General features: G+C 37.9%; 3 protein-coding genes across 4 annotated transcripts; 1 reads left to right on the forward strand and 2 right to left on the reverse strand.

Annotated features, from left to right (window-relative positions):
* Positions 1-1990: 1990 nt before the first annotated feature.
* Positions 1991-3627, reverse strand: LOC118734626 (lymphokine-activated killer T-cell-originated protein kinase). Its single transcript, XM_036464330.1, has 3 exons — positions 3080-3627; positions 2594-2952; positions 1991-2522 (listed from the first exon to the last, which is right to left on the reverse strand). The coding sequence occupies exons 1-3, from the start codon at positions 3334-3336 to the stop codon at positions 2077-2079; spliced, it is 1062 nt and encodes a 353-aa protein (XP_036320223.1). The 5' UTR covers positions 3337-3627; the 3' UTR covers positions 1991-2076.
* Positions 3628-4691: 1064 nt separating this feature from the next.
* LOC118733444 (NADH dehydrogenase [ubiquinone] 1 beta subcomplex subunit 7) lies at positions 4692-5509 on the forward strand. 2 transcript variants are annotated; one of them, XM_036462827.1, is made up of 3 exons: positions 4692-4784; positions 4854-5315; positions 5371-5509. In XM_036462827.1, the coding sequence occupies exon 2, from the start codon at positions 4878-4880 to the stop codon at positions 5235-5237; it is 360 nt and encodes a 119-aa protein (XP_036318720.1). In that variant the 5' UTR covers positions 4692-4784; positions 4854-4877; the 3' UTR covers positions 5238-5315; positions 5371-5509. The 2 variants fall into 2 exon arrangements, with proteins under 2 accessions (XP_036318720.1, XP_036318721.1); XM_036462828.1 differs by having other exon boundaries at positions 4705-4792.
* LOC118733443 (RNA cytidine acetyltransferase) lies at positions 5488-9217 on the reverse strand. Its single transcript, XM_036462826.1, has 10 exons — positions 8960-9217; positions 8451-8898; positions 8227-8390; positions 7675-8164; positions 7095-7616; positions 6932-7031; positions 6448-6870; positions 6216-6388; positions 5757-6145; positions 5488-5703 (listed from the first exon to the last, which is right to left on the reverse strand). Exons 1-10 carry the CDS (start codon positions 9160-9162, stop codon positions 5589-5591), a joined length of 3027 nt encoding a protein of 1008 aa, XP_036318719.1. The 5' UTR covers positions 9163-9217; the 3' UTR covers positions 5488-5588.
* Between the last annotated feature and the right edge of the window lie 6 nt (positions 9218-9223).

Genomic DNA, 9223 nt, shown 5'->3' on the forward strand with positions numbered 1-9223 from the left:
CTAGCTCAGCGGCATAACTAGTTAGTGTCATGCTCGTAGATATTGCAGGAAGGCTGTCTCAGTTCGCTCGGTCATCACGCTAAGGAGCTCGGGTTGTTCCTTCCAGCCGACGTATAGACACTTAGCAAACTTTTCAAACTTCGACTCTATACGAGCGTTTTTCATGCGAAGGTGGCCGATATTAAAGAGGCAGTCGAGTGTCTACACACCAGTGTATTACCGATTAGATTGCTTATTGTACGATAGCAACTAGTTGGGCTACGCCTGACCAGGGCACAATGACCTTGCAGAGAACTCCATGGCTGATGAATTAGCTACGCAGGGTAACCTCGAGGCCATCTCTTCAAATAGGGAGGGCATAGGAGTTGCTGTCGGAATGTGTGCGCTTTTCTGGAAGATGAGCTTATATTTAGTCTGCTAGGATGCAACCCCGAAATGCAAAGCTGCAAAACTTTACATTTAGGGGTTCTTAAGACCGCTCATTATAAATCTGAAATCATATGTTAAAAATTCAAAATGGCTTACACTTTATTACGGAAAGGTTTAAATCGAACGTACATACGTGGCGTATGAGTTACCCGTATGACGAGATGAGAATGTTGCTCATACGCCATGTCCGTACGTTCGATTCCAACTTTTCCGTGATAAATGGTAGACCAAATATGCATCCGCTGTTTTGAATTTTTAAAATCTGATTTCAGATTCATAATCAGCGGCCTTGAGAAGCCTGAATTGTAAAGTTTTAAGCGAATTGAAACGATTTTGAATTTTTTGTACGCCATATTTGGTCCGCCATTTTGAATTTTTATAATCCGACTTCAGTTTAGTAATCTGTGGCATCGATAACCCACGTGTCATGAACTTTAAATGAATCCGGTAAATTAAAAAAAATCTTCCGCCATACTGAAACCGCCATTTTGAACATTGAAATAACTTGCAACTGTTTTAAGAAACTGAATGACAAATTTAATTGCGCGATTACGGATATGACGTCTTTTAAGGATCGCAGTTTGACATGGAACGTCCCATATACATAATTTTTAAAATTCTTTCGCATAGACAAAAGACAGCATCTACATATACATTCATTTCGTAGTAGCTGTCAGGTTTCCTATATCGGCTGTGGTTGCGATTGCATTCTGATTACGAATACAGTTTTTTACAGCCGAGTACCTTTCAAATCATTGAAATCAACTAAATTAATTAAGTAACCAAATATTCACCTAAGTTTTTCATTAGCAATTCCCAGATTTATATCTGGCCAAGGATTGTCACTCCAGCAACACTCCCCAAAACTCTTCGGGGAATTTGCATGCTTTAACAACAACGACAACAAATTTATACATTTTGCTTACCGGTTAATGGTACATATTTTAGCCATTTTGCTATAAAAATCTTCTGTCTAGATATAAGGTGTGTGTGCACTTGATTCTACAATAAAAATGGCAGCATACCTTTAGGCACTTATTGCAAATTTCCTCAGCAGTGGAGCCTAAAGCGAAATTAATCAATATCGACATAAAAACAAGATAGGTTATTAGAGTAGAACTCCATATCTGGTGTTTCATGCTGTAAGCCACTGAACAGCTGAAAGTCCTGGTATGGAGTTCTACTCTTAGCTACAATGGTATGTGACCTTTTTGGGATGCAGCGTCTTTATCTCACAAAAAATAGCGGCATATACAAATACACGCCCAGTAAACAGACACACATAGTATATAAAATGCAAATATGTGCATAAATAAAGTTCTATTCAGATGTTGGTTCTTTCCAACAAATTGCAAGATTAGTCAGAAATTTTAAGCGAAAAATTAGATGTGCTCCAATGTAGTGCGCACAATTTGCTACCGAAATACATAGTACCGAAATTCATACATCGTTATGCATATGTTAGGAAACCTAAGGCACGAGCCATAGAAATAAATAACAGCCCGGCAACTTCTAAACAAGTCATAACTTTATTTATTCTAAAAACTTTCATCAATCCCAAGCCCTTATAGTCAGTTAATCCTAAACTAAGTCAATATAATCAAATTTGCTTGAAATTCAATGTATGTGTTCTTAAAGTTATTCTAATTATTTAGTACTACTCTTCATTTTCTCATTACCATTGTTATCGCTACTTTCATTTTCCAAAGAAGACCAAATTATTTTTGCTGGTGGTCTATCTTCTGGCAATTCGTTTGTACAACAATAAAAGAACTCTATAATTCGATTGTAATCATCTGTTAAATGAAATGCTTGCGGTAGGGGTGGGCGTGTGCCGCATGCTCTGTCCACAGGTTCAAGCTCGTAGTCTTCAGATCCCGCCGTAGCACAGCTCTTATCGCATGAGTCACTAGTTTTAGAGGATTCGACCGTGTTGTTAGCTTCGTCGTTTTCGTCATCTACTGTATCCAATGTGTGTGGCGGTACTAGAGATACCGTTTCATAGATGATAAGACCAAAACTAAAAATATCAGCTTTGAAGTCAATAATTTCGGAATCATCCATTACCTCAGGTGCCGACCACAGGTTCGTACCTAAAACAAATTTGAGCATAAAAATTTTTTCAGGTGGCATTTAGCTTTTTGGTTTTCTACTTTTCACTCACCAACATAACGTAAATGCGGATTTTTTGCGAAATTAATCAGCCCATATTCGTCTAATGGCAAACTAACGCCAAAATCGCATAATTTACAAATTTCGAAATCCCCTTTTACCAACACATTGAAAGATTTTAAATCGCCATGCAATATCTTGGCTTTCGTATGCAAATAATCTAAGGCATGAGCTATATCAGCTATCATTTTTAGAGTATACTTTGCTGGTAAAGGTCCCAGGTTCTCTTCGTTGCGATCTTCTAATATGGTACCCAATGATGTTTTGCAACATTCTAAGGCCAAAGTTTCTAGGCCATCATCACTTTTAATAGCGCCCCGGAATCCCACAATATTTGGATGAGAAAGTTTTCTGAAAGTATAGTTCCTTGAGTTACAATTGCAAAACATATTAAAGGCATTTTCTGAGTCTTGCAAAGCCCTGCAGGGTGCACGGATTGCATGATTTGCAAAGCTGTCCCATTGGATAAAAAATGTACCTTAAAATTTCTGCTTCATCATGAATGCGTGAATTAAATAGCTCCGCGTGCTCGTTAGCGCGTTTGGAAATACGCTTTACAGCCCAAGGTGAACGCATTTGCCCACATTTAGGCGAACGTTCCAATCTATAAACATTAACGCCTGTGCCATAACCTAGATTCTTCATAAATGGTGACGGTGGTATACGCAAAGGGGTACTAATCTTCTGGATATTTTGCATGTGCATATTACGCGTCACTCGTCGCGGAGTCTCCATTTTCCTAGTCCTTTGTGGTTTGATTTATTTAGTGAAGTTGCGATGCTCATATACCAAGTAAATGTATGTATGTTTGTTTCTGTTGTGAACTTCTTTCCCGCTGAGACTGCTTTGTAATAACTTTTTTGATATTTCGGTTCGCGTTTGTTGATTGTAGTAATTTAATGTAGTATTGATATTTGTACGCTGGTACTTGTTTGGTAGTCTATGTTATTTGAAATATATTACTCAACAAATTGTAAAAAAGGAAAATTAAACAAGTGATACGTGCCGCCAAAAAAAAATGAAATTTGATTTCAAAAGTGTAGTGACAGCACGATTCGAGTACCGAGTACAGAATATCGATACTTTTCATGAATACTGAATAGTATTGAGAACTCGATACTTTTTGACAAGTACTGAGTATATATTGGCGATTACCAAAAAGAATCGACGTGTTAAAACTTTTTAAGTAAACATTTTTTCAAAATTACAGAAAAATTTTCGTTCTTGCAATTACATTGAAAATGGTTTAAAAATTACCCAACAAACATTATGGCGAATGTTCGAAAATTATCTTCGATATCCAATATGATGGATACAACACTCATTTACTTCAATGCTGTCTCAACCAAGGTGTATTAAACAAGGTGTGATTGACAACTCAGGTAGACTCTCTTTTAAGATACTATTATGCAAAAAAAATATACACACGCGATTCAAAATTCATACAAAATTTTTAGACAACAGGAGAAGAGCTAGAGGTCATTTCAACACTGATTTCGATTAAAACTTCTTAAATAATTGGAAAACGAATCTCTTGCCTTTATAACACTGTGCAACAAATTTCTAAAAGTTGGAGGTGATAGCAATCAGACCAACAGCTTTTGATTAAGCTGGTCAAATAATATAAAAGTATCAAAGGATTTGAAAAAGTTGGTTACCATTTCCTTTTAGTCTCAATTTGTTTGTTTCCGTTTTCTGTGTTTTTACGATTTTTTTTTGTATTGTATGTGGCATCACCAACATTTTAGTTCAATTGGTGTACAAAGGAAAAAGTGAGGTTGAGTTTAGCTATTTCTGCAACTATTGGCTTTTTTTGCAAATATTTAAATTCTATTTTTCAGATTTAGAATCAGGGGGCCCCTTCTACCACGCTAGTATATTTTTATTTCAAAGCCTGGATCGGGTTAGACAAATTTTCCCGAATATTTTAATATTTTTTCAAATGTTGCTATTTTTAGCCATTCATTTTTTTCCGTGCAACCCTGCGTTGTTGAATGCAAAGTTGAACAATGCAAACACTGTTTTAGGGACCAAAACGAAAATTGTTAAAAGTGTTCTCAAAGGTGTTGCCATACTTTTTGTTGTCTAATGTCAAGAAATCTATTACAATTGGTGTGTGCTCATTTAAATGTCATTTTGACAATTACTGGCAGCAGCCGCAGGCGAATCTACAAGCACTTGTGGTATTTACGTAATTTGTTTATAAAAATTTATAATTTGTGCAAAAAATACTAATTTTATTCACATAACAGCTAAAGGAACATAACAAGGACAATATGGGTAATGCTTATGCTCGTGCCATTAAGCCGGATGTGACGCCCGGTCCCGACTGTGTGCCCTCATTTGATCCAATGCTGGGGTTTGAATCGCGCAAGGAGCGTGTCATGATTGCAACTGTTGAAGAGATGGAATCTGCCAAACTGACTCTCGAAGAACGAGACTACTGCGCACACAAATTGCTAAAATACCGATCCTGCCGTGCGGATTACTTTCCTTTTGTATATAAATGTCATCATGAGAAACACGACTATCTTACATGCGAATATGAGGACTACGTGCTGCGGATGAAGGAGTTTGAACGTGAGCGTAGATTGCTCGAACGCCAGAAGCAGAGTCAGAAACAGCAGAGTGCTTAGATTTCAGGATATTAAATAGTTCTTGAAACTAATTTTCATCTAGCATAAATGCATTGCGATTTTAGTAGTGCTCTGCGGGTATACAATTACGATATAATGTTGAAATATTAAGTATATGAATTTCTTATTACAGTTTTATTTTGCAATACAAACGAAAATGCATTGGCCGCTCAAATATCTTACGTAGCTTCAAATGAAATTATCGCAAATAGTTAATGAAAGTATATTCAATAAATAAACCGGAATTAAATATGCGACCACCGGATAAGGTATATTAACATTTTATTTTTAAGCTACAGTTTACAAAATTTTGTAGTAAATTTATTTACTACTGCATTAATCGAAATCGCACTAAATTAGGGCTTTCATAGATGCTTTCATCTTCTTACTCATTTTTATTTTTTTCTTTTTCGGCTGCTCCTTCGGTGCGCTAATATCTAGGGAGTCCTCCAGCCGCTTTATTCCACTATAAAAATCATATGAATTTATTGTATTTAATATTAAAGAAATAAGCTATACCTTTTAACGGATATAAGTTTGGCTTTACCGTCAGTATTTGTCAAAGCCTTTGTCCAGTCTTCATCGGTTCCCTTAATGGCAAATTCTTTTAAATTTTCCATTTTTAATTTTTTAAGCTCTTCCTTCTGCTTATTAGACAACTGCTTTGCAGTTTCTTCTAACTCGTCGTTGAGTGAGAGAGAGACTGGCACAAAATCTTCGCCGCGATTCAGTTGGGTTTCACTCTTCATATGGCTTTCAATGTGACCTTCGATGATAGCAAGCAAAAACTTGGTGGTTTTCTTAAGCAAATCATAAAATTTAGCCAAAATCTGGTTTCCAGGCATGTTTAATTCAGCTGCGATTGTATCAACAGTCTTGCCTTGTATGCCAATAGCGAGCAGAATGGCCTGAAATCATTGTTATTTCAAGAAAAAATTACTAAGACATGATTAACGAAAATTGTTTTAGCATACACACCTTTTGTAAAGTATCTATTTGAAGTTCTTGCATTTTTCCTTGAAAATACAAGTAACTAATATCGCCTACTAAATCTAGCACCAAGCGATATTCGATTTGATTGCGCGAATACGCTTCTAAACGCTCAATGTCATGTGGCAGGAAGTAAACGTCGAGTATGTGCTTGTCGAGCCCTGAAATTTGATTAAAGCATGAATGAAAAAAACATCTAAATATGAATTATCATCATTACCCTTTTGCTCAATTTTTGCCCTTTTGTTATCGATTATAGATAATCCTAAACTGGTTGGAAATTCCCTAAACGTTTTACTCAAAAGTTTAATGATACGGCGTCTAAAATCGTTGAAATATAAACTCAACCATTCTGCACATTTCTTCTCTTGAGACTCTGCTCCTGACTTATCTAGCGCGTGCAACATAATGCAGGTATGCTCGCCAGTGAGGTCATTGGCCTTCTGGCTAACATACACTGGCACGAAGCCCAAATTTTTCCAAAATTTAAGAAGCTCTTGTGTTAACCCGTATGATGTTCCCAAGTAATCGATATGCTCTGGGGTGCGCTCATTCAGACGTTTCAATAGTGTGGGTATTTTGCGACGAGGGCGTATTTGCTCTTTTAGCAAACCGATCTGTTCTTCCTCAACTTCTTCGATGCCTGCAAAATGTAAAAAAGTAATTTGAATTTCACTCTGTTAATCATATAGTTAGTTAGTCACCATTTGCATTATCGCCACTTTGCGGATTTTCACTAATATCCGTAAATTTTCCCTGATAATAATCTCGCAAAAGCTTAATTGCACGCTTACCATAACCCATCTAAAATTTTAGTTTTTAAGATAAGAAAATGTGTGTGTATGCTTCAAGTTTTTAACGACATACCCTTTGATAATTGGGATGCGTTGCAATTCTGACCACTCGAACACCTGACAGCTTGGGGAATTCGCGATCACCGAATTGCTCAGATATATTCCACGGTATCAGATCACCACTCGCTTTTTTGCCACGACCCAAAGAATCACTAATCGTTTGCGAGGAAATTTCCCCCTCTAGCGCTACTTGCACGACAACAAGAATTTCAGGCAACTGATCTTTGCGATGAATAGGTCCCAGTAGACAAAAAATGTGATGAGCCGGCGCATCGCTCATCATTTGTAAGTCATTGGGACTGTTCTTGTAATGCGAAGCTACATAAATGGAGACCAAACGATGGAGGAAGGATTCGGCGGCCTTATGATACGAGAATAATGCATCACGATCTATGTAGTAGAGATCGCAAACATCTGGTGTTGGACAACCCGAGCTGATATTGGGAACAGTGGTGGCATCCAGACATAGCAAATTTATCAACCATGCTTCAATATCATCGCCTTCGCTATAGCGAATGGACTCGTCGAGTTTTATCTGATGACACAATATATACGATTAGTATCTCATCAACTTACAACATTTACGAACTTACCGGTGGTGGTGCATTGTTGTCTTTTTGCAATTGTGACATTAATTTTAAGCTTAGTGACCGTCCAGTTCCTTCATAGCCGTTAATAGTAGAAGCCATGAATATCAAATACGGGCCCATCATCTTTTTAACTAAAGGAAGAGGTATGGCTGCAGCCTCATCAATTACCAACAAATCTGCCGCGTTTAACAGATGTGTATCGGTGGGTGCAATGTATTGTATGGTTTGCCGATTTGAACGAGTTATATTGATGCGGATGATGGCCTTTTTGTAATCTGGATTAGTGGATCGTATGATGGTGTAATCAGCATGCTCCTGATATTCCAGCGCATCGAATCCCTTGAGCACGAACTCAAAAAGTGTAATTAAATTCTCCGGGTGTGGGGAAGTAACATAGACATTGACATAACCAAAGGCTACAGCTGCGGCGATGGACAAACCCATCGCAGCGGATTTACCACGACCACGTGCTGCGGTCAAAGTCGTGGGTGGCCTGAAAAATTTGTCATTTGGTTCAAAGTTTTCATAACACAAATTTTTCGTTTAAGTACATACTTCAGTTGCTTCTCCGCCAAAGCTTCGATGAATTGAGCGACAGCACGTGCTTGATCGTAAGTCCGGCATTGAGATACAAGCTGTCCAGCAGGCGGCGTATCGCGCAAGCTTTCTTTTAAATCTTGCAACATTTCTTTGTTTTCAGATTTTCCAATATCTGCCGGCTGTAATCGTAAATTTTAGTAAGCAGATAGCATATTAGAAAATCCAAATTCGAGACTTACATTTACTGGATCAACATTTACAGTTTTTGAACTCAACGGCAGCACAGTCAAGTCATCATTGACGACTAGACAACGTTTGCAATCAGCCAACGAAAGTATCAAACGCTCATTGAAACGGCAAGTTACAGTTTGGTGTGCTTCGGTGCGGAATCGCTTATGCACATCCATACTCATTGTATACAGCTGTTTCAGTGACTGTAGAGTTTTTAGCAGTAATATTATTAGCCCGCCCCCTTCCACCGTTTCCACTGTACGCGCCAGTAGATTGGGAGTGAGCGCCTCAAAATCCTGCAATACGCACACACCATAGGTGCGACCAAGAACAGCATGTGTCTCAGAATAATATCGTCCATGTATGGTTGTCGACACGCGAAATGTGTCGAACATATCAGCATCGTTGACATCAATTTTGCCAGCCGCAATCTTTTTGGCCCGCTTACGGCCGTGGCTGCAGGTAAACATTATTTATGAATGAAGTGAAATTAAACTGTGTTCTACACGACACTTACTTTGAAATAGCATCATCCTTGTTTTTGTAGCACCACAGTACTGTGGGCCGGGCTTTTACTGTGGATTTCGTCAAAATGTCGTAAAGTATCGGCACTTGATCGCGCGCTTTGTCTCCAATTATTATGAACATTGTACGATGTCCCAACTTAACGCCATTCTCAATCATTACGCGGATGCGGTTGTCTATCTTCTTTTTGACCATTTTTAAAAGCTTATTTTGTCTGATTTATTTAAAATTTATCAGGATATGCAACACAAAAAGT

This window comes from Rhagoletis pomonella, unplaced genomic scaffold (genome assembly GCF_013731165.1).
Source record: "Rhagoletis pomonella isolate Grant_MI unplaced genomic scaffold, Rhpom_1.0 Rhpom_scaffold_00002, whole genome shotgun sequence".
NCBI classification, from domain to species: domain Eukaryota; kingdom Metazoa; phylum Arthropoda; class Insecta; order Diptera; family Tephritidae; genus Rhagoletis; species Rhagoletis pomonella.